Source organism: Lichenostomus cassidix, chromosome Z, assembly GCF_008360975.1.
Source record: "Lichenostomus cassidix isolate B80296 chromosome Z, HeHo_3.0, whole genome shotgun sequence".
Lineage (NCBI taxonomy): Eukaryota > Metazoa > Chordata > Aves > Passeriformes > Meliphagidae > Lichenostomus > Lichenostomus cassidix.
In genome coordinates, this window is record NC_139511.1 from 63,896,819 (window position 1) to 63,919,690 (window position 22,872).

General features: G+C 38.4%; 1 protein-coding gene across 8 annotated transcripts in view; it reads left to right on the forward strand.

The window, feature by feature from the left end:
* The window catches only part of PRLR (prolactin receptor), a 151,959-nt gene that overhangs the window by 117,988 nt on the left and 11,099 nt on the right, over positions 1-22,872 (forward strand). For 6 of the 8 annotated variants that reach the window (XM_085043468.1, XM_085043466.1, XM_085043469.1 and 3 more), the window contains 6 exons: positions 13,841-13,954; positions 14,935-15,067; positions 18,219-18,388; positions 19,197-19,363; positions 20,173-20,314; positions 22,298-22,430. In XM_085043468.1, the coding sequence (XP_084899594.1) occupies positions 13,885-13,954; positions 14,935-15,067; positions 18,219-18,388; positions 19,197-19,363; positions 20,173-20,314; positions 22,298-22,430 (815 nt within the window). In that variant the 5' untranslated portion in view covers positions 13,841-13,884. Of the gene's footprint in view, positions 1-13,840; positions 13,955-14,934; positions 15,068-16,805; positions 16,921-17,061; positions 17,190-18,218; positions 18,389-19,196; positions 19,364-20,172; positions 20,315-22,297; positions 22,431-22,872 lie in introns of those variants that run through there. The other 2 variants (XM_085043473.1, XM_085043474.1) reach the window with 2 other exon arrangements.

Genomic DNA, 22,872 nt, shown 5'->3' on the forward strand with positions numbered 1-22,872 from the left:
ACAGTAAGCCCAGAAAAGGATGTCTAAGACAATAAAGAGATGGAATTGTTCTACCAGGAAAAGAGAAGTTTCGAGGGAACTTCATCAATGGCTGAATGGGGAAGCAAAGGCAGATTAAGGCAGACTTTTCTTTTTCTCAGTGGCATCCAGGGAAAGGACAAGAAAGAGTGAGAATGAGCTGAAGTGCAGGAAAATCCACTTAAACATGAGAAAGAACTTACATGCTGTGAGGGCAGTCAAACAGGGGCAAGGGCTGCCCAGAGAGGTTGCAGAATTTCTGCCCTTGGAGATAATCAAAGCCCAACTGGACACGATGCTGAGCAAACTGCTCTAGTTGTCCATGCTTTGAGCACTGGGGTGGGACAAGACAATCTCCAGTCTCTAACTTCATCCACTCTGTGATTCCTTCAAATATTTGCTAAAATTGCTGCCACTTGGATATTTTTTTAATTGTTTACAACAAAATCACTACTACCCATAATTCATCTCATGAATAATCCCTTCAATCCAAAGTCCTCAAAGTATCTTGGAAACATTAATTTCAATCAACGTGGAAACTGTAAGTGTAGTTAAAAAGATACATATTTCAGTGAGATGCCCACCCATTTTGCAGATGGACAAGGGATGTTCAAGATGTCTGAGACTCAGCTACTGGAGAGGATGGGAGCAGAGCTCTATAGCTGAGTTCTAATTCTGCCTCTTCAACAGCAGAATATACACATGCTTTCTGATACCCACTTATGTCTACCCAACATCTGGAAGATGATGTCCACCATGATCCAGTCAATTTTTTTTTTCTCCTCTTAGGCAGAGTTTTGTGTTCCAGAACATGAACTCCCACTGTGTAAACCACAAATAATGCCAGGTCTTAGACTGCAGCAGCAGCACATATCTAAACTGAGACTCTAGTTTCAAAGGTTTTGAGCTCATGATGGTTCCTACCACTTTCACTTGCAGACAACCTGCAGAATTGCATCTCATTTTAACATTTTATCTCTGCATTTCTGCACTGTTTTTTAAACATAGTTATTGATATTGGTGCAGCAGTGCATCCTGCTGGTTGTTTACCTATCCAGTTGATGTATTTACCCTATAATCTATAGTATTTGCCCTGTCATAGTACCAAAAATAATTTCCTGTCCCTTTTAGTTTCTAGTAATGGATTGCTTATATATATTTAATTCACAGAGTGACAAAAATGCATTAATTCAGTGAAATAGAACTGATTTAATATGAGAGTGTATACTAGTGAATTTAATTCCATAGCAAAACAGAAATTAAGAACCTGCTACTAAGCTTTCAGAGTCCTGAAGAATAAAGGGTCATACTTTGTATGGCAGTGTGGTTGTTACTGTGTACTTGTTGACTTGGAGGTTTTCTGTTTGTCTATACTGGTGTGTGCACATAATTGTGAAACTCTTCTATGTATACACAGGTTAAAAAAGTAAGAACCCTTGTTCAAGTCAGGGGGTTTGAGATCTAAAAAAAAAAAGTCCATGACCTTTTCTTTTCATATGCATTGATGCATACAGCAGTATTTTCAGGTACCACTTTCTCCTTTCAAAGAATGAATTTTGTTTACATTATTAAAGAGCTGATGAATGAGAGTGGGAAACTTAAATAATGGAGCAGGTTTTGAAATGCAAGGTGCATCACCCACTTGCAGAACCACTGTTCTTTGTCACCTTTGGGGGAGGACTGTTCCAGGAATCTCTGTTAAAAGCACTGTCCCCTTGGTTTCTTTTTCATACAAAAGACTAAGTGGGCTGTGAGCAGTGGCTAAATGTTGTTGTGTTTATTTAACCCCTTTCAACAACTGGGGTCTGTCTGTTATCTGCATGAGGTAACATATCATTCTGACTGTACTTACAGCTTCCTTGAAGGGCAAAAACATATCCATACATGAGGTTAGTGACTGTGTGTTCAGGTCTATATGCCTGTGGCTGACTCTCAATCTGTGGATTTTGGATGCCTGTGCATGCAGAAGAGTTCACACTAGAATGGTGGTCCAGAGTGGAGAACTGAGGTAGGCTGTAGGCATCTGAAGCAGTTTAGGGACACCACAGAGGTGGCTGTTGAACTAAGAGTACTCTTAAAAGTTTGTTGCTCAGCAGCATTTAACTGTGAAGAAGAATTGATCTGTATCATTGAACCACTATTATTTTTTTGTACCAATCAGGATACTTTATAGAAGGTAGCTATGCAAATGAAAAGGAAGACAGCAAATGTTTAAAATGTAGGTGGGGCTCTGAAAGTGAAGTAAAAATCAGCTTCAAGAAATATGAGTTTAAAAAGCAGAAAAATGGTATTTAGAAGCCAATGGAATTCCATTACTCACTTGGTCCCCTTATTTCTAAAATGTATGTTTACATCTAAGGGTTTCAAAATGTCACAATTGCCTGTCTGTACTGTCTGCAGCAGATTTGCCGTCTTGAGGTTCTATTGCTGTTTGTGTCTTGAAACACCATTTTGGCCCAACTCTCAAAAATCTGCTCTTCATCCAGACAGCAACTTCTAAAGCTGAGTCCCCTACTCTCTCTGAGCTGCATCTGAGACAAAACTCTGAAGGGCAGAAGGAAAATTGCCTCTTCTATGCACTTTCATGGCTGGCTCTTAGAGCCTTAGTATTTTATGTGTGCTCAAGTCCAGAGAAGAGCAACAGAGTCAGTGAAGAATCTAGGGGGTAGGTCCTATGAGTAGCATCTGAGGGATCAGGGAGTGTTTATCCTGGAGAAAAGGAGGCTCAGGGGGAACCTTATCACTCTCAACAACTCCCTGAAAGGAGGATGTAGACAGGTGGGATTTGGTCTCTTCTCCCAGGCAACCACTGACAGGAGAAGGTGAAATCGTCTCAAGTTGTGCCAGGGGAGGTCCAGGGTGGACATCAGGAAGAAATTCTTTATGGGAAGGGTTGTCAAGCATTGGAGCAGGCTGCTCAGGGAGACGATGGAGTCACTGTCCCAGGAGTGCCTCAAAGAATGACTGGACAGGGCACTCAGTGCCATGGTCTGGGTGACAAGGTGAAGATCAGTCATATGTTGGACTCAGTGATCTCAGAGGTCTTTTCTGAGCTGCTTCACATCTGTTTTGTTCTGTGTACTGGTGTTCATCACCCAGGACTGTTGTATTGGCAGTTTTGTCACAGGTGTAACCATCTGCAGGATGCACAAATTTCAAGTGCAAGCAGACCTTAAGGGAGACAGAAATCTGAAATGTTTTGGCTCAAGGTTTCTACCATGCCCAGTTAAAAAAAATAATAATCTGAATTGGATTTGAAAGTCTGGTGCCAGGACTTTTAACAGTGTCAGATCATATGTTCAGCATAATGTCAATGGGGCAAAACAAAGATTAAATTAAAAGAGGATTTAAAACATTATTGTGTTATTTTTCAGTGATTTTTCCCTTTAAATGATATAAAATATGCAGTGACCTAGGGCATGCAGATTCAGAGATATGATCATAAAGGCATCACTGAAGAATGAACTTGAAAAGATGCAGGTAACAATAATGACTAAAGGGTGGATCCAAGTTTCAATAGAAATTACTTTTATATCAACGGAAAAGGTCAGGCTTTATGCAAGCAAGGATTTAAAAGCCTTGCAGTTATTACCTAAAGTAATACCCATAGTTACAGCATTTTTCCTCCTGCCATTTCATAAATGTCAGCATAAGGTTTTTATTCCAGGGATTGTGGAAGAAATATAGTGGGTTACACAGAAAATGAATGTTTTTACCATTTAAAATGTGATTGGGTAATTGGGTGCCTACAAAACCCTCAAAATTAAAGTGGATTGTGTTGGGCTATGAAACAATGGGTTGACAATAATTATAGAGGCTGGTAATTGATTTCTAGTGATCTAAATTGCCATGCTTAAAATTATATCAGTTTTTGCTAACATTTCCTAGTTTGCTGCAATGTACCATGAAGTCCACACTACAGAGGGCAAGCACGAAGGTTTCTGATTCTTATGCATTTTCTTTGATTCCTTGTAGATACTAAATACTTCTAAAATAAATGTCATTGGTATTTCAGATTTATTAATTTCAAATTTAGAGTGGGGGCATTACAATTTTGTGAGATAGCCTTTGTATTATTAAAAGATGCAGATCTGACATTTCAGATGTTTGGGAGTAAAAAAGGTTAATCTTTACCTACCTGCAGTTATTGAAACTTTTTTTATTTTGGTTTCAGTTTCTTTTAGGTGAATATCAGATGGTTTTTCTCGCAATTAGCTCTGAAACAATCACTCCAATACCCCCTTCCCACTTTCCCCTTTGGCCTCTAAACTGGATGTGGATTTATAATCTTGAAGAAGCATGCCATTTCAAAGCCAGAGGACACCCATGTTTACTCCAGTGTTCCAAGGTTAAGTCATTGCACAGTATAATAAGGCCTATAAAACTTGGTAGTTACTGTCATCATAGGTCCAATCTGCGACCTTGTGCAAATAAGAAATTTCACAGACACTGAATCTATACAATACGCAGTGAATCAAGAACACTTTCTGTAAAAACAAGTGTAGTCTGATGCATTGACACATGCTCTAGCCAAAATTTCTTCATTTCATTCTTTTTTTCACCAGACAGCAGAAGTGTACTGAAGAAAAGTGTTAAAATAAATTTTGCTCTACTGTGAAATATACTTTTTAATCTTTGAAATATTTTCTTCTCCAAACTGTTAATTTGCTAATCCTTCATTAATTAACCAAGAAATGTGCAAACTCCACAGACAAGCAAGGCAAACTGCTACTGTTAATCTAATTGGACATAGGTTTTTATACAGTAGAGGTAAGGGAGAAGCATTCTTTTGTCCTTAGTTTGCTAAAACTAAACACTATCCATAGTCTGAAACCTAATGTCCTACAGTGAGTTGATCTATTTGTGATGCTATTTGTTTGTCTTTGCTGCACAATGAAGCTTTCTCTTTCTTTGCAAAATGAATTTCTTCAAACATATCCTTTACACAATTTATGGTTAGAGATGCAAATGTTACTATTCATCAGTAGGAGACGAGGTGCTGTCATTGCAGTTTCTAAGGAGCTGAGCAAATGAGTTAATGAATGAATGGGTTAATGAATGAATACATTAATAAATTTACCTTTAACCTCCAGAGATTGCACTGTTACTCTTTATTCTGTAAACAAGTACATAAAAATCTCACAGTCTGCAGCCTCAGGGTAATTTCCTCATGCTTCAAAACAAAAGAAATATCTAAACCAAAATTCCCTGTAGCTAAGAATCTCCAAAGCTTAGCAACCTGGGATGAAGACGGTGAGTAGAGCAGGTTAGTGCTATATTTCATTTGGTTCATATATTCATAGTGAAGAAATCATAAGGGAAATTTGTACTCCTGATCAAAGGGTGAATTCAATGCCTTCAGAATGCATATTGCAGCTTTTAAGACTGTTAGTATTCTTCTACTGCTAAACATATTTTTTTCTTTGTCTGGAAGGTGACAATATATGTAGAACTTAACTGGGTTGTGATAGAGCAGTATTGACACCATTACTGGTTTAGCATGTAGAAAAATTCACAGTAGCTTGAACATTTAACTTTCTGTAATAAGACTCTCCTCATGAGGATGCTGTGTTTTATACTGAGCTTAGAGATAAATGCCACCTATCTAAACTCCTGTAGAGAATAATCTGTTTATAAAAAGTGTTAAATGCAAGTCTACTCAGGAGTTAGGTACCTGAAGAGAGCCATAAAATGCCATCAAGATTAGAGCTAGGCATGACAAAGATACCACTCTGCATATCCACATATTTCAGTATTGAAGGGAATATAATGGTTTAAGTGTGCCAAAAGATTAATTATTTTAAACTCAGCACATGGAAGGCTGAAGGTTTACTATTGTTGTGTTGCCATTATTGTAAGCAATTTCACTCAAGTAATTGGTTTTAGATTACCAGGATAACATTGTTTCATTCCTTTAGCTAACGAGTGTGCAACTTATCTGTACATGGCATCAGTGGTGCCCTTTGGCATGCAACCACAAAGCTCTTTTTTCAACAAGTGTGAAGCTTAGGGAATATGAGAAATGTTCATGTTCACAAATAATAGGACCTTGAGTGTTTTTATCAGTTTGATTGGAGTAGTAATTTTTGGTAATTCCATTCTTTTACAGAATAACTCTACAGTCACTTAGACAATTCAAGTGTAAATGTACAAAATGTACTCAGAAAAACACAAAGAAACAGTTACTTTACAACCTCATACTGAGGACCTCCTGAAAAAGAGAACACTGAAACACAAAACAATTGTTATTCTCTGCTCCCGCTGATGCTGTTAATTGCTGAGCGTATTTGTGATTGAAGAAGAAAATTCGCTCCCCTGCAGCCAGGTTCTTTCTCTTAGAGTCTTACCACACTCATAAAGCTCTGAAGAGACACTCCAGTTCCAGACTCAGCCAAAATGGGCTAAGTACGAGGGAATAAAGGAACTGCTCTAGAGCTAAGGTCACAGCTTTGTTCAGCATCGTCCTACTGATGCCTGCAGGTACCAGGACGCAGGAGATGCTTCTCCTCTGCCCAGCCCCACTGCCTGAGTTCACCAAGAACAGGCTGTTTGGGGTTGGCATCCAGCAGATGGAGCTTTGCAACTCAAATAGGTTCATGGAATACATTAAAAATTACATCTTCATCTGACCTTCTACTGCCTGGTCCCAAGGAATTATTTGGTTTTTGCCACTTCTGTGTCATTTTAATTTTCTTACTCCTGCTAACCTCTCACATTTATGTCCTTTACTGTGTTCAATCTACTGCTTTCAAAGTCCTGTTTCCTTTGCTTCCCCTAAAGTTTTCATAAATTTCATCTCTCTGAAATTAATCTCCTCACCTCTACAGCAGCATCTTCCCCCAGAGATGTCAAAATAGCAAGACTCTCATGCCATTACATTATTCATTGAAATTCTGTATATAATTAAAGTTCATGAGAAATTTTTCATCATACCATGATTTTAGTTAAAAAAGAAAGTTACAAAAAAGCTGCAGTTATTTGGTTAGATTTCAGAAAATGTCTACTGGAAAATTTCAAGACAAAATGCTTTATGTTGATATTTGGTGATATTTGTTCATTTTGGAATTTTGAAAATTTGTGTGCCTTGGCTTTGGTTGAAAAAGAATTTTTGGATATTCTGAAATTAATTTTCTGAAACTGTCCCTTCATAGGCAGTTTCTAGTTTATGGGATATTTTGAAAATATTTCATCATTAAAATCATCTTTAGTCTCAAACCAAAAATGTGCAAGTTCTGACCTGCTTTTAGATCCCCTTCTTCCACTCTCTATTATTGATTAGCTACTTACATTTTCAGTTCTTAAGCACGGAAACTGTTTTTTGTACAGTACCTAAGACAGCAGGATTCTATCTGTGTTCTCATGACTATCACAATAAATGTGACTTGAATAATGATTGTTTGATGTAGAAATAATTGGATGAGAGTCATTGGTGATTGAAAAGGTTAAGGTTTACTTTACCATGATCCTTTTCAATCTGTGATATGATGAAGCCAGTGCTTATGGCACTGTTGTAACTTTGGTAAACAACACATTTTATGTCAGTTCCATTATGTAGGGACATGCCACTAATTTTTAATAGCACTTCCTGATGAAGGAAGTTATGAAAGCAGAATAAAATTTGCTGGACAGATAGAATTGCATGTTTTGATGTAGTACCAAGTAGTAGAAAATTCTATTTAGCCGATCTTGAGTCAAATGCTTTTCCCAGCATGCACACTTCAAACAGATTTCTGTCTTCTCTAAAGCAGCAATTATTTATTGGACTCTATCTTTAAACTACATTTCACCTTATGCTGTGGTTGAGTAACTGCAAACATTATTTCTGCCATATTCAGTTGTATGTTATTGATGCCCTTTTAAATATGCACATAAAAAAACTCCCTTTATCGCCCTCAATTAAACCCATTCCTCTGTAATGGCATAACGTCTAGCTGCCAAATAGCTTCATGGCATTTTTATTGCTCTCATTAGCTTTACTGAAATGAAGCTAAGCAAAAGAATACCCTGGTAACTGAGTAGTATGTCTTCCCACCTGGTCTCTAGGAGATACAGGTCATTCTTATTGTTAGTCAGAAAATACTCTATTTTATTTCTAATTGTTTACAGAGAGGTTTTGTGAGAAACTGTATGATTAAGTTAGAGATTTCAAAGTTAGCAACCTAATGTATAAATAGTTTTTATTGCTGTGGCTGATAAGTTGCCCATTGAAGTTCAACAAAATTTTTCTTCACAGAATATTGTCTTTGGAGGAGATGGGAAAGAGCAGGTAGTTAAACAAAATAGGGGCTTTTTGGTAAAACATTTCATGTCAGTCTGGTAGGGTCAGTTCAATCAGGTAGCCCCACAGATATGAGTCTGGTCCTGGAACCTCTGCTCTCCCCAGCTGTGGGGGAGCTGCATTTGAACCTGGAGGTTTGCAGTCCCACTCTTCACTGGCTAATCCATTTGAATGTTCACTGACTTCCAAAGGTACCACTCAGAACAGTCCACCCAGACAGGAGGTAGTTAGAAATAGGATTTAATGAGAATATAGGGTAGACCACAGTCATCAGGCACACATTTCATTCTGACAAACCACCAGTTTACACTGAACTGAACTGTTTAGTCCCCTTAATTTTCTGTTCTTGTTTCTCCCCAGTCCACTTTCAACCTTTCCTTTTCTCCTCAGAACCTTCCCCCCACTGAATCCCATAATGAGTGTTCTACCTCCCTCAGTCCATGAGTGTCATGGGCAAGGGGCTTTGTTTGATGGGCTACACACAAGGACAGAGGTCTGACTGCTTTGGTAGTCAGGCATAGCTCTGTTCCTTGCACCCAATTTTCACTGATAAGGCTGCTGGGATTCCTCCCCCAGCCTTCTCAGTTTTTATCTGATCATGGCCAGGCCTGTGCAGATGTTGATTAGCCTTTAATCAAGTAGCCTAGCACAGTGTACAAGTAAATTTAAACTGCATCCAAAGCTCATTGCTACAAAATTTGGTTTGAAATAGATAAAGGAAAACATGTAGAGTAATACAGTATTTTACCACAATCTCTATTGCTTTCAATGTTTATGTGTATTTATTTAGAGTGTCAGTATCTACAGCAGCTAGTACAAAGAGTGACCTTCTCTTTATATTTTAGGAATAAAGTGGTGATACTTTCATATACTACTCTTGGAATTTTTTTTTCAACTTATCAAGTGAACTGACATTCATGAGAGAGAAGAATAAAAAGCTTCCTCACATATATGAATCCTGTAGGTAGAAAATTCAACTTTATACTTTATGATTATGCTAAACATCAAAAATACTTAAAATTTATATAAAAACATAATGACTGTGGAGTTGGGCTTGGTACCTGGTAGAGATGAATGTACATCATATTTCAAGTTCTAATGTAAAGTCTCGCTTTCTGACCCTAAAATTTTACTATTTAGAGCTTACAATTTTCTTTTCTGCAAGAGACTGCTGTAAAAATAAATCCTGAAATTATGGCTAAACATACAAACCACCAGGGAGGAAAATGGAATATTCAGGAGATGTGAGACGGGTAGAGAAAGATTACTGCTGTTAGCTAAATCATTAGCTTTGTTTTAGTGGGAAAACAAAGGCAGTAAAGGTGGTATTTAGAAAAGTAAAGAAAAATGGTAGAAAATTATCAGGTTTTAGCTTTTGTAATGCTTCTAGTATGAGTCTGTTGGTCATTCTTTACCTTGGTTCCCCATTTGCAAAGTAGGGATAATGGTAATTTCTTCTTCTCTTGGCTTTTTTTTTTTTTTTTTTGTCAGTTTAAGTGAATTTCAGGCTCAGTTCTGTAAAATCAATAGGAATTAAGAGCACAAATACAATGATGGAGATGTAAGGGTCCAAACTATTTACAAGAATCTGGGGATTTGTAATTTTTCTTTTTCAAAATTGACTCAAGTCTTTCAGACTGAGGAACATATCTCCATGGGTGAGGAAATTTGTTCCATTCATCGTCACATCTTGACTGCTAATCAAATGAAGGACTGCCAAGGGTTGTTAGGAAGTGATTTCTTTAAGAGAAAAATTTAGGGAAAATATATTATAAGCCTGTATGTAGGCATTTCAGGTGAACTCTAAAATTCCTTGCCATTGCTCCCATTTTATGCAACACAGAAATATGAAATCCTCAGTCCCAGTAAATTAACTGGATATCTAGGTTCTCTTACATAGCCAGCAGCAGGTACTAAGCTCCCTCACAAAGTGTACCACAGAAGCTATGTGCTTAAAGCAGCCAGCTAGAATCAGTCATAAGAATTCAGATCAGAGACATGCCTGAACTGCCTATCTTCTCTGGAGCCTGTACGTCACTGTGAAGGCAGTACTGGGTGTCCAGGGGATTCACAGACGTCCAATTAGGGCTCATTCAGAGAAGGAAAGCAGAGCTATAGCCACACTGCACATCTACAGCTTTTAATTTGCAATATCATCCCAAACATCACCGTCAATCAGAAACACATCTAGAAATGATGCTCAAGCTATGGCTAAGAACATGTATCCCTGTTGGCATTTGTGATCTCTGTGTGGGAGGGCAGACTCCTGCTATGTCCACAGTATAGCTGAATGCTCTGGATGGTCTAACAGACTGACACATTTTTGCTTTATTCTGTTCTTTATTTGTATTTGGTTTCATACAGCTCTAGTTCAGCCTTTCAAATGATAATCAACTATGGTGTTTTGAGAACTTCTTAAACTGCCTTCCCCCAGGCCTGAAAGATGAACAGTGTTTATCATCATGACTAATGGAAATGTCAAACTTTTTCAGTAGAGATTGGTAAAGTACTTTTGGCTTTTAATTTCTTTAGCCACAGAAGCAGCACTTGTGTTGGACATAATGTCATTGCCAGTGGCTGATACACAGTTGTTCCTGTTTCTGCAAGCCTGAAAACACTGCAGATAGAAAATTTTTCCATCTGTGCAGAATGGAGTAGAGACTTCTCTGTCAGTCCCAAGAAATTTATCCATCACCATAGCCAAGAAAGAAAGAAAAGAACTAAAATCAGTTAGGGCAAGAACATGCTTCTCTCAACTCTGCTTCACAGCACCTGATTTCAGTATTGGTGTTTAGCTTTCAGCTTCATCTAGTAGCAATGTCAGCACAGTTTTACAGCCTACAATTTCATTATATAATTAATTCCAGAGGATCATTATTTTACAGGAATATCTAACTCTTCCGTGCATTCTAAACCACCAGTAATAGTTTCCATTTCCATCAAGGAGCACTGTATTCTGGCATGTGATGCGCAGCTGCTGAATACTATCTAACAGCTGTGTTAAAAGGGAGAAATTCAGCTAGAATGTCAGAATGCAATAACTTAGTTAGAATTAAATCAAAACCTTCAAAAGGAGGCATATGATCATATGATCTTTTAATTATCAGTTACTCAACCCTTGGTTTTGGATGACATTGTGGCAAATCAGTGTCCACTGTATCCTTTATAAAAGAATGCATTCAGTCCTAAAAGTGAGACATTACCTCACAGTATCTTCAATAATGCTAATTACCTTTTTATGAAAACATTTTCATGTCATAGGGAAGATGCACTTTAGATACCATTATGAAAAAGTGGCTATTACCTTTTTATTAAACAAGTATTTTCAAAAAAACAAGATATCTCTCCAGAAGCCTTTTAAGCTCTATTTGAGTCACAAATACCAAATAGCAAGCAACCGTGGAAACATTCTTATTTTACACATTCTTATTTTCCCTCTTTAGATGCTTATCTCCTGCTATGTTTACAGATGACAACCACCCTTCCATGGAGTACAAAGCCAATTCTTGAAATCACAACCCAGAGACACTCTCTGTGTCATGTTCATAGCTGTGTTCTAAATCTGTTTGGTTTCTTCCAAGTATAGGTTACCAGAATTCTACACAGAGCTTAGTCTGTGGCACTGATAGGTCCATATTCCTTCCCTATATCCCGCTTGTTCTTTTTCATAGCCACATTACTGAAGTGGTTCACAATCATCTCATTTTCAAATGCCCCAGAGGAAAAATATTTGGGTTTAAATGCATTAATTTCTTTATCTTGCTCTTAATTTGGTTCTTTTGGTCTTCAGTTACCAAAAGCATCCCATTTTCCTTGAAGAGTGCTCTAATAAAGATCTTTGTTGAAGATACCTCTCTTTTGCTGTATTAAAAAAAATCATTCTTTCAGCCACTGTAATCATTTTCTCCTACCTGTCAATTATTCACATAGAAAGGTACATCTGTAAAAGCAAATAAATAAATCATGGTGCTAGTTTTTATCCACATGAGTCTTAGCCTGAAAGTGCTGTGTTTTGCAAATGTTTCCGCTATTTTTAGAAAGAGTAACATACTGTAAATACTAGCATATGTACATGAAGTAGTTGCTGTTTGTACTTTCATTATTTCACCTTCATCTGAGAAAGATATGCTCTTTATGACCACAATCATCTGTGTTCCTCATTATATACCACCAAGTTTTTTGCTAATTTCTGAAATGAAACGCTAAAATTTGCGCCTGCCATTTGTTTACAGTAATAAAAATTGCATGTGGTTACACAAAACTGGAATTTGTATTTAAGTGGTTCTCTCTTCACTGTCTGCGCTCACACAAAACACTCTGAGTGAGTTTAAAGCTAACCCAGATGCAATTTTCCAGCCTATAGCTCAGTTACATGTCTGAAACGTGCCTGAGTACTCAGAAGTGGCATCTAGGAATGTAGCCAACTGTTGTTCTCTTCCACATTGTCCACAGTAAACATGTTTTAGACTTAGCTGCATTAACTGACACTTCACTTGCCTTTGTGCTTGCACAACATTTGTATGAGGGTGGATTATGGTTTCTGGATATAGAAAATAAATTGCTTAGTGAAAATTGAGTTATCTGATAAACCACAAAGGATTTTTCCACAGCAAGGATACCATGCTGTGCTTGTTCCCATGCTGTGCTACACGGAATGGGTTGCAAGCATACAGGTACCTGTAAATGTGCTGGGTAGGAGTGGAAAGCTCAGATAAAGAGCTCCCTATTTAGATAGTAAATTGTTCTTTAGTTTCCAAGAGTGAAGTTGGCTACTGAGAACCTAAGAGCTGACTGCAACCATCATCTCCAGGCAGGAAACATGGAGTTTCCTTTAAGTAGTTATGTCGTTTCTTCAGGCTAAGCAAACAGAGTTAGCAGCAACAGGGACTCCAGAGAACCCAGAGTTGTAACCTGAATTCTGAGGACATCTAGTGGTGTCAGCCCACTGCAGGGACTCAGTCTTGGTCACAGCTGGTGGTTCCCACATGCATATCTGTATTCCAGCTGAAATTTACTGCAAAATCAAATGCAGCAAAAACAATTAGTTGAATGCACAGAAAGAGTATCATTCTTCAGCTCAAGTGATCCTGAATTCAGCACTGATAGTTCCATTGAGAAGTTTTGAGATTGGATCAAAACCCACAAACTTCTAAATAAATGTTGGACCTTTTCTATTTACCTTCTGTTTTCAGGACTGTCAGAGCTCAAATATGCTGACCTCTTCTTTGCATCAATAGGGATAAAAGTTTATTTTGTAACTAAAAGGCTGCTTAATCTAAAAAGTTAGATGCCACGATCTGTTAATGCTAAGGAATTGAAATCCTAGCACTGCTAACAATTCAAAGACCTTTGGGGAAGACCTACTTGCTTCTTTGTGATTCAGGTTTTCAGCTTGCAAAGTAGAACTGTTGGTGTTGCCTCACCTTTTTGAGAGAGAACAAGAATCAATTAGCTGCAATTCAAAGAGGACTTTGGTCAAGTCAAGTGATACATATTACACGCTGAGCATTGTTACTGACTGTTGCATGATGGCGTATTTTTCAGCGAGCCCTTGATCTGATACTTCCTCCTGAAGAGAAACTGGCATCATGAAACAGAGATTCATTTCATCAGCTCAAATTATTTTGCAGCTTGCTCTGACTACAGTAGGTCTGACTGGTAAGTACAACGCTTCCTGAAGCACTTGTGTTTCCTTAAGAAACTTTCTTTAGAAAAGTCTGAGGCTTTACCCAATCTTTCCTGAGCACCACTGCAGCATGTGCATATTTAAATTACTTCCTTCTGAAGTTTCATATGGCAATTTTGAAAATGGGTGGGGTTCTTCTTCCTTTTTATGCTATTAATTTAAGGATTGTTTGGTGGCAATACGGAAAGGCACTTACTCCACCCCTATACTCACTTTATGCCTGTCACCTTAGGAATTAGCATATGAATAGTTACACTATTTGAGATAACTATGTGAAATTTTAATGAAATTAAGATAATCTTAGGTTAAAAGGTCACATGCTTTTCATTGAAAAATGAATGTAAATTTATGGTCTGTGGTCTTGGTATAAGTGAGTGACAAATAGTCTCAACAAGAAATATTCTTAAATGTACTTGGATTAATAGGGAATATTCAAATAATTAATACATTCAGGTTGCAAGTACAGAAAAAACTCCATCCAACCCACTGATTTCCTTAATTTTATAATTGTTTGACCTATAATTTACACCAAATATGCATAAAGAGTGGAATTTTAGTTCTGTTGCAAAGTTGAAGGTGAAACTTAATCTTATAATGATCTGAAGATAAAAAAAATTAATGTTCTAAGGGAAGAACCCCAACAGTTATATATTTACTTTAATTTGGAGATAAATACACAAATTTGAATTTAGGTAAAAAAGAAATTTTCACATTAAAAAGAGAAGCAAAATCATTCTAGTAGCTATTTTAGAAGTTTAAGGTAAAATGTATTTACTTTTCTGAGAATATTAATCCTTTTCCTAGGCAGAGTTATTTGCCCAGTTCAGTCCATGGTTTCATGAAATTTTGTTGACTTAATGGAGCATTTTTTGGTGGACTTATCAATCAACAATAGCATCCGAAAGCATTGCTCACCTCTAATTTAACTAGCTGGATTTTTGCACTTCCCTAGGTCAATCATACCCCGGAAAACCTCAGATAATAAGATGTCGGTCTCTAGAAAAGGAAACCTTTTCTTGTTGGTGGAAGCCTGGCGCAGATGGAGGACTTCCTAACAATTACACCCTGTTCTACAGCAAGGACAGGTAACAAGTGGCACATGTGTATTCTCTAAGTCTTTGAGTGATGGTGATGACAGACTGAGGGAATGGCAACATTAATTCATAAAGTTGTTTTTATGAATCCATTTTAACCTCAGCTAGCCAAAAAGGGCAGCATAAGATTCATGGCTTCCTTTTTCGGAAGAGAACGTGACCACTGTCAGCCCTAAATATTCAGCCTGTCCCTCCTGAAACTCATCTACAGAAAATCCCACTTGTCTGAAGATATGCTGAGAAAAAAGGCCAATTTGCCCATCTTTTCAGGAGGCACACAGCTTTCGGCTGATTGGGGTCTCGTCTGAGCAGTGGAGCATCAGTGCACCCCAGGACAGTGGGTCTCCCATCCCACCACCCCAGCCACGGAGCAGCAGGCTGGCTCAGGGGGCCTGGGGCTGGGAAGGGCAGGGCTGTGTGGAGCTGGAGACCAGCTGAACTGAGGACCTGGGACCAGGTAGAGCATGGGGGCTCTGGGCAGGGGCACTGAGGGCTGGTGGTGCCCTTGGGGCCCTGCCAAGGAGCTTGTCCATTACCATGCACACCAAAACTCCCATCTGCACTATAGCCATTGTTTCCCTTTTGTTTTGTAGTCAATAGTTCCCAAAACTCAGTGAAATCAGACATGGGTAGTGCATCTCAAAAGTTAATATTTTGGTAAATTCTGTGAATCCCTCATCCTGTTCAGGAATAAAGTGTGTATATGATTGACAACTTTACTTAACGAGTGCATGTCTGTATAATTGTACTTTCTTCCTGAACACATGAGGTCTTTGAACAAGGACAAGTAAGCATGGAAGCTTGAAGACGAAATTTTTTTTGATCAATCCAGTGAGATTCAGAACAGATAAAATAAAGCCTCAGATATCCCTGCTTCAAATAAATATTCCAAATCATTGAGCAGGAAAAGATGCAGTCTTTAATGAAGTTACCACAATCAACAATGGCTTGAGAGCTTTTATTTTATAAAAGCCTGGATGTTTCAGTCTTGATCAAAAAGTTTAATGAACATTTTAAGTCATATCTGCCACTGCCCAGAGCAGTCCTGCTTAGGGAGGGGTAGGAGTGCTTATCCATTTCATTAAATCTGTTGAACCTAGGCACTGCCAAGCACTTTAGGCCTGGGCCACAACTGCTTTCTGGGCTCATTTCTCTCAGGTACAGTTACTCTCTCTCATTTCAGTCCCCTTCCTCCCATCTTTTCTTCGGGAACTGTGACAAAACTGCCTGGAAACTAAGAAACCTTATTATTGATGATATATAGAGTATAACAGGGGGACTAAAGTGTATTCTTGCACCACATCAGCTGACTCTGGGTTTGTGTAGTTTTTCACACCTGAGGTAGGCTGTGAGTACATCACCCAGGCCAGCTTTGAGTATAAAACATCCTCTCCTAAAGAAGCCAGGGCCAAATTGACATCAGGAAGGTCGTGGAACAGATTGCCTTGAGTGGAACCACACAGCACATACAGGACAACCAAGAGATCAGGCCCAGCTACCATGGATTTAGGAAAGGCAGATCCTCCAGACCAATGTGATCTCCTTTCATGACCAGGTGGCCCAGTCAGGAAAGGCTGTGGATGTAGTCTGCCTCAGCTTCAGCAAAACCTTTGATAATGTCTCCCAAAGCATCCTTCTGGAAAAGCTGGCAGCCCACAGCTTGGACAGGAGCACTCTTTACTGGGTTAAGAACTGGCTGATGGCTGGCCTAGGGAGTGGTGGTGAATGGAGTGACATCCAGCTGCAGCTGGTCACTAGCGGTGCTCCCTAGGGCTCAGTACTGGGCCCAGTGCTTTTTAATGTCTTTATGGATGACCTGGATGATGGACTCCAGAGCACCCTCAGTCAGTTTGCAGATAACCCCAGGCTGGGTGGGAGTGTGGATCTGCTGGAGGGCAGGAAGGCTCTGCAGAGGGATCTGCACAGGCTGCACCCATGGGCCGAGGCCAACTGTGTGAGGTTCAACCAGGCCAAGTGCTGGTCCTGCCCTGGGGTCACAGCAACTCCAGGCAGTTCCAGGCTGGGGCAGAGTGGCTGGAAAGTGGCTCAGCAGAAAAGGACTGTGTGCCCAGGTGGCCAAGAAGGCCAATTGCACCTGCCTGTGCTAGCAATGGTGTGGCCAGCAGGACCAGGGCAGTGATTGTCCCTCTGTCCTTGGCACTGGTGAGGCCACACCTCAAATGCTACGTCCAGTTCTGAGCCCCTCACTGCAAGAAGGACATTGAGGTGCTGGAGTGAGTCCAGAGAAGGGCAGTGGAGCTGGGGAAGGGTCTGGAGCACAAGTCCTGTGAGGACTGGCAGAGGGAGCTGGGGGTGTTTATGCAGGAGAAAAAGAGGTGCAAGGGACACCTTATCACTCTACAGCTCCCTCAAAGGAGGGTGTACTCGTGTGAGTCTGTCTCTTCTCTCAGGGCATTACAATAGGACAAGAGGAAACAGCCTCAAACTGCACCAGAGGAGGTTCAGGTTGGACCTCAGGAAGAATTTCTTCACAGAAAGGGTGATTAAACACAGAAATGGGCTGCCCAGGAAGGTGGTTGATTCACTGTTCCTGGACATGTTCAAGAAATGATTGGACATGGCACTGGGTGCCACAGTCTGGTTAAACAGGTGGTCAAAGCTTGACAATCTTAGAGGTCTTTTCCAACGTAAATGATTCTCTGAACTTGCTGAAAACAAACTAATCAATTAAAGAGCTCTCTGCCATAGGGCCCATCAGGTTAATTTCCAGGGGTAATGGGCAAAGAAGATACTTAGCAACTCACCTAATATAAGTAAATATTTTTCATTTCCCTTCTACTTTCTTATAAATATTGTTAAAATTGCCTTGTTCTGTCTCTGGAAATTTCTCTTTCTATTATTTTGTCAACATATTCCTAGGTATAAAAAAGGGGGGAAAACATTCATCAGAAAAACTGCAGTAAAAATATCAATGAAGCATTTATGGTAATAGCATTTGACAAATGTTTCCAAGGGATGGGATTATAGATACATCTCATATAAGATTATATATAGGATTATATATATAATATGATTATATACAAACATTTCCAATTTCTCTGTTGAACCTAGGCCATTACTAGAATATTATCTGCTTTGCTTTATTTCCTAAACTTTTAACTTTTAAATAATTTTATTTCAGTGAAGAAAAAATCTATGAATGTCCAGACTACCTAACATCAGGTCCCAATTCCTGCTACTTCGATAAAAACCACACTAATCCCTGGACAACATATATTATCACTGTAATGGCAACAAATGAGATTGGAAGTAACAGCTCAGATCCTCAGCATGTGGATGTAACTTCCATAGGTAAAAATAAAATAATGAAATGGAAAACAAACTATGTGGAGATGTATGCAGTTTTTAATCCCAGTGGTGACAGATTTCTTTCCTCATGATGTGAAACTTGCTATGGAGAAGTGTTTATCTACAGATGATCTAAAATTTGCATCCTAAATGTACATGAAACTGCATTTTAATTATAAATCAAGCAACTACATACTTGATTGTATGAATTTCATATATGAATATGTATAAATTTTAACTTCAGCTAAAAAATTCGCTTCAGTTTCTAGTTGCCTGCAGTATTTTAATTAGACTTAATGTAGATTGTAAAATTTTCAAGCTAAGCTACCTAATATTTCAAACATATAAATATTTCTGACTTCTGACATTGCAGTCTTGGAAGGGTAAAAATCAAATGCCTGAGCATTCCACCTCGGTTTTGTAGTATTTTATATTCCTGACTCCATTCTACTTTCTGCACACACATAATATACCCATTGTAATTATAATGTACTTCATTGTTTTAGCTATGAAATAGCTGACATTTTTATTCTGCAAGAGTGGCCTAATGAAATTAGGATTTATATTTCTTTAGCCTGACAAATTCAGAGTAAAGTTTAAGATTTGCTGATACTACTGAAAATCAGTAGCTAGTTAAATTGGTTAGGGAGAAAGGAAAAATAAAAGGCTTCTTTACTATTCTTTCACAGAAGTGCTAAATTATCTGAAATGGATGTGATGACATAAAAAAAACATAAAAAACCATAAAGGAGGTGTCTTTGCTGAGAGAAAATTAAATCATTAATGGCTCACTTTTTATTCATTTGTACAGTTCAGCCAGATGCTCCTGTGAACCTCTCTCTAGAAACAAACACATCTGCTAACATGTCATACCTTTGGGCAAAATGGTCTCCACCTCCATTAGCTGATGCCAGCACTAACTCACATGTGTATCACTATGAGCTACGACTAAAGTCTGAGGAAAAGGAAGAGTGGGAGGTAAGGGAAAAATATATTTATTTTATAAAAGCTCTGTTCAGTAAATTCTCTTGTCTCAATTTAACTGGTACTGTAAAAATATTAGTTGGTGTAAGGATAGAAAAATTAATGTAACCAAATCTGATTAAAGAAAGGAAAACACTGCAGTGGGCTGTAGAGACAGTGAAATTCAACACATTTACATAGTCATCCTAATGTCATATACGACAAAACCCAGTTATCATCATCCTCTTCAACATGATCAGTTGGAGGCAACCCGGACCTCAGAAATTTTGGTGTGTTCTACTCATACACACCATTGCCATTGACATTCCCCACCTGTGGCCATATTTCTAGGAATCACTTACAGTACTGCTGCAGCTGACTGTTCAGGAGAAAATAACATTCCTAAAGTTATAGACACATGTTCTCAATTCTACCTGGATTGTTGATGCCTTAATGATGGAGCAAGCTATGCATTTTGAAATAGTTCTGAGGAGAAATTAGAAGGGCCTGAGAAAGTCACTTAAACCACTGAGAAGAATTTCATGGCGGCTTTATATGTGAGCTTGACTACCTACAGTGTTCCTTGCATTGTGGATTTAACAGAGTACTAGAAGTCTACAGTTAAATACATTCTTGAGTATCAGAATCAGCAGTGACTTTTTCTGCTAAATGACTACTTTTGCTTCTTTGTAATTCATATCTTATAAATACCCAACTTAAATTCCTGACTTTCAGAAGTCAGTAACTCACACCTTTTCCTTTATGGTTTGTTTGTTAAAATGGTCCAATTCTTTTTTATTTTCCCAGTCCATTTTCTTTTCCAGACAGTATCTGTAGGAATGCAGACACACTACGAGGTGACCAGCCCTCAAGCTGGGGCAAAGTACATTGTTCAGGTGCGTTGCATATTAGACCTCGGAGAATGGAGCGAATGGAGCTTGGAAGGACACATTCAGATCCCCAAAGGTGCGTGGATGATTGCTGCTCTGTAAATTGGTTTTAAATTGTGGCAGGTTCAATGTTGTGAAGGGGCCTAAATGGCAGTCCTGGAAACCTGGCCTCTCACGTGGATACTGTGTACTGCTCAGTGCATTTTACCATCCTTTCTGTGTAATTATTTTGTTAGTCTTGCTGACCTGCTCAAGATCCTCTGCTGAAGCTGGCTGTGACAAACAAGGTGGGATTTACTAGGAAGTCACTTCTGATATAGGCATACCTAAGTAATTTATTGTCCCTGTCCCTTTATTTAAAAATCATGTTGATTATATCTGTAGCTATAAGTATCAGGTAATGTTTTTTGTATAAGCACCTGGACCGCACGCATTGCCATTTCTAGCAGACCATGACACTTACAGATACCATCCCATGGAAGCCACTGTCTGTGGTTTCTTGGATTTAAATAGACACTCTAAATATGCATGACATCATATCTTGTTGCCAGACACTTTAGCCAAGTTGTCTCAAAACTTTTTCTGTTACTAATTGCATTATTCATTATTTGACATGGAGATTGCTGAAGTACGGTTAATAGAAAAATATGTTTTAAATGTCCCATTTTCAGATCTGCCTTAGGCAATTAGAAATTTGGAAAATCAATGTCTCTGCTCTACATAGTAGGAAATATATATTATTGATGTAATAGGACTATATTTTTGCCACAAATACATAACTGCAAAATCTTCAATCACTTCAGGGTTTTGACTAGCATCATCCTATTCAAAATTTAGGCATTTTTCTCTGCCCAACTCTTAAGTGCTATGCTTGAAACTATAAAAACTTGCTGAGGAGCAATCATGCCTGAGTACTGAACATAACAACACTACAATGAAATATGAGAGCTGCTTCTTTGTATCTTTGGAGTACTTAAGAAGAAAATTACTGGCAAGAACATAAACAAATTACATTTATATTCTTTTTTTTTTTTTACCTAAAAGCCAAAGCAAATGACAGCATTCCTTTCAAACAATCAGAATCCTCTTAAAACACACCTTTTGAAGAAAAAAATTGGTTTTGTATGTAGTGGTTTAAGCCCAGCTGGCAACAAATTGTCACACAGCTGCTCATTCATACCCCACCATGGTGGAATGAGGGGAAGAATCAAAATTAAAACCTGTGGGTTGATATAAGAACAGTTTAATAATTGAAACAAAGTAGAATGTAATAATAATAATAGTAGATAATTATGGTAATAATGATAATAACAATAAAAGGAAGAAAAGAAAAAAATATGGGCAATGCAATTGCTCACCTGCTGCTGATCAGCACCAGACCCCGTTCCTGAATCCTAATTGGCGCCGCTTCCAGATAACTCCCAAATTTATATATTGGAGGTGATGCTCTATGGTGTGAAGTATCCCTTTGGTCAGGTCACCTTTCCTGGCTCTGCTCTCTCACAGCCTTTTTTCTTCTGTTTTGTACCTCTTCACTGACAGAGCAGGAGACACAAAAAGGTCCTTGGTTTAGGATAAACATGATTTAGCAACAAAATATCCCAAACAATATAATATATTATGAAAATTATTTTCATACTGTACCCAAACAAGAGCACTATACCAGCTGCTGAGAAGAAATTTACTCTATCCCAGCTGAAACCAGGACAGCATAGAAAATAGATTGGATAGTAGAGTATATTTTAAATAATTTTATAGAGCCTGCTATGACAGTATTTCAACACTCCTTATGAGATTTTGTGGCAGAAGAAAGCCACAGGCAGAAAACCAAAACTGTTCTTCCATGAGGCTGCAATGAGAAAGAATTCTGTATCCAGGTGAAAGTAGCAGGTTGTTTCCCTAACCAGTGAACAGGCTCCCCTTTCCTGTGCTACTGTGAACCAAAACTTTTTTTTCCATATTTTCTTATTGTCTACTTGTCATTGTTTTATGAATTCAAAGTGGACCTAATAGATTAAACTTACTAATACGAATTAGTTTATTTCTTTATCTCTTGCAGAACGGTTACCTCCTGAAAAGCCTACAATAATAAAGTGCCGTTCTCCTGAAAAGGAAACATTTACTTGTTGGTGGAAACCTGCTCCGGATGGAGGACTCTCTATTAACCACACTTTGCTTTACAGCAAAGAGGGGTAATAAGCTCTGTGTAGTTATTCAGTGTTTTATTGGAAGGACATGGAAAATCAATCCTCATTGGTTTCTTATTTAGGGAGATGCCATTTTCTGTAGTCTGTGGTTTTGTCTAGTGCCATATTCTGGCATAACACTAAAGCAGCAACATATTTAAGACTGAAATCTTAAATCTTGATCTCTTTATAATGTCAGGTGAATTATTGTGAATTCTGTCTTGACAGTTGCCATTGCTCAGCAACTGTGTATTAGTAAGCAGTACAAACGTACAGTCCTATAACTCTTCAACCGTGTAGTGTTAGAAATAAAACTTTCCAAAATGACCAGATCCTAAAATTTTTATCTTCTGGTAAGGCTTATTTTGCACTAATCTTCATAGGCCATGAATGCCTGCTGGTTTCTGCAGTAATCTTTTCTTAGAAGTTAGATGAAGTGCTAAACAAT